Source organism: Plasmodium cynomolgi, chromosome 6 (genome assembly GCF_000321355.1).
Source record: "Plasmodium cynomolgi strain B DNA, chromosome 6, whole genome shotgun sequence".
In the NCBI taxonomy this organism is placed as follows: Eukaryota; Apicomplexa; class Aconoidasida; order Haemosporida; family Plasmodiidae; genus Plasmodium; species Plasmodium cynomolgi.
The window spans coordinates 37,972-40,267 of NC_020399.1; the positions used below are offsets into that span (position 1 = coordinate 37,972).

The window sequence follows — 2,296 nt, forward strand, 5'->3', positions numbered from 1 at the left end:
CCCCATTGTAACTTCCCCATTCTAACTCCTCAATTCACGTCGACCAAAAAGCGTTGGTACGTGTCCAGCCTGGTGAATATGTTGCTCTTACAGTAGTTATACATGACGATCCTGAACTTGTTGCACTTGGCTTTGTATTTATTTAAAAAGTCGATAAATCTCCATCGGTCGGTCCTTCCATATTTCAAAAAGGAGTGAATATATTTCGTGAATCTCTTTTCGTATCGTAAAAATACTCTATTCATAAATCGATGGACTTTTAACCATTCTTGTTTTTTAATTTCACGAGGGGTTTCACAGGCATCAGCTAGGCAATCACAGTAGGTCAGCAACATGGTCCTCATGCTATAAAACTTTTTCTTCTCATTATCATTTACATAATTCCATATGATGTACATATCCCTTACATCTACAATAGAACCCAAATTGTAGATCCTCTCATCTAGCTCTTCTTCAGATATTTGTTGAGATAGATCTGAGTTCCTACAACCATAAGAGCAGGTATTATTATAAGGGTGAAAACTGTTTCCCATAGAATCCCAATTTACTGAAGTCTGAGTAACGTTCACATTGACCTGGTCATATTCTCGATTCATACTTCCATCAAAATCACCTGGATCTGAAAATTTTAAATCGATTAATAATTCGTCCGATGGATCATCCATAAGATCGAGAGAATCATCTTGCATGAAGTCTTCATCTGGGCTTACCATATTATCTTCTACATGGTCCCCCAAATCATCCTCTGCAGTTCCGTCTAATGCGTCCTCTACTGCATCTTCCACCCCATCATCTAAGGAGTCATCTACAGCTTCTTCCATATCATCATCGTCTAAATGATCATCCAAAGCCTCCTCCACAGAATACTCTAACGTATCGTCTGAAGCATCGTCCACCATTTTTTCAATGTCGTCACTTAGACTTCCCATCACTGTGTCTTCCACAGTGTCTTCAGTTGGGACATTCATACCATTTCCAAACGGGGTTCCCAACGGATTGACAAATGGATTTACCATCGGATTTACCATCGGATTTACCATCGGATCTACCATCGGATTTACCATCGGATCTACCAACGAATTTACCATCGGATTTACCAACGGATCTACCAGCGGATCTACCAACGGATTGTCCAACGGATCTCCCAACGGATTGTCCAACGAATCGTCTCCAATATGACCCGTAAAATCATCTCTAATATCCCCCACAAGACCAGGACTTATATCCCCCACAAGGTCAGGTCTTATATCCTCCACAAGATCAGGACTTATATCCTCCACAAGATCAGGTCTTATATCCCCCGAAAAATCATCTGTTATAACCCCATCAAAATCATCTGTTATATCCCCCACAAGATCAGGTCTTATATCCTCTGAAAAATCATCTCTTATATCCCCAGCAAAATCGTCTGTTATATCCCCCACAAGATCAGGTCTTATATCCTCCACAAGATCAGGTCTTATATCCCCCGAAAAATCATCTCTTATATCCTCCACAAGATCATCTCTTATATCCTCCACAAGATCATCTCTTATACCCCCCACAAGATCATCTCTTATACCCCCCACAAGATCATCTCTTATATCCTCCACAAGATCATCTCTTATATCCTCCACAAGATCTGGTCTTATATCCCCCGTAAGATCATCTCTTATATCCCCCTCAAAATCATCTGTTATATCCCCCACAATGTCGCTAATCCTTTTGCCGTAGCTGCCCGCGGATGAGACGCTCCAGGTGCTGGACCTATCATCATCGGAGCAGTCGCCTGTGGAAACCTCATCGGTGGAGAACTCGTCTTGGAAACAGCTATCTCCCATACAGGACTCGCTCTCTATAGGATCGTAGCTGGGACTCTCCTCACAATTTGCAACACAACTATCGGCTTCCTCACCTGAGCTAAAATCATCTTCCTGGAGTATATCGTCCACATCAGCAAACCTGCTTTCATATGAGGACGTAAATATCGGAGACATATTCTCGGAGAGGCTCCTGGGCTCCATGCCTCTTCCTCTGCCCGAGCGTTCATCCTGAAAAAGGGAGAAAAAAGAGGTATACGTTTGGGGGCACCAATAATGTGAACACCGCCTTTAACAACGAGCTCAACGCTGGGGTTCGCCCTAAGCCGAACACTAAGCTGAACGCTAAGCTGAACGCTAGGCTGAACACTAAGCTTAACACTAATCTCAACCCTAAGCTTAACCCTAAGCTTAACCCTAATCTCAACCCTAAGCTTAACCCTAATCTCAACCGCAAGCCCAACCGCAAGCTCAAACTCGAACGAAAAAAAAAAAAA

The 2,296-nt window shown here is 42.7% G+C and overlaps 1 protein-coding gene across 1 annotated transcript; it reads right to left on the reverse strand.

Annotated features, from left to right (window-relative positions):
• Positions 1-29: 29 nt before the first annotated feature.
• On the reverse strand, positions 30-2,030 carry PCYB_061070 (phist protein; the record flags this gene model as incomplete). The annotated part of the gene is made up of 1 exon (XM_004221274.1): positions 30-2,030. A coding segment is annotated over one exon (2,001 nt), but the record flags the coding sequence as incomplete, so codon positions are not given.
• Between the last annotated feature and the right edge of the window lie 266 nt (positions 2,031-2,296).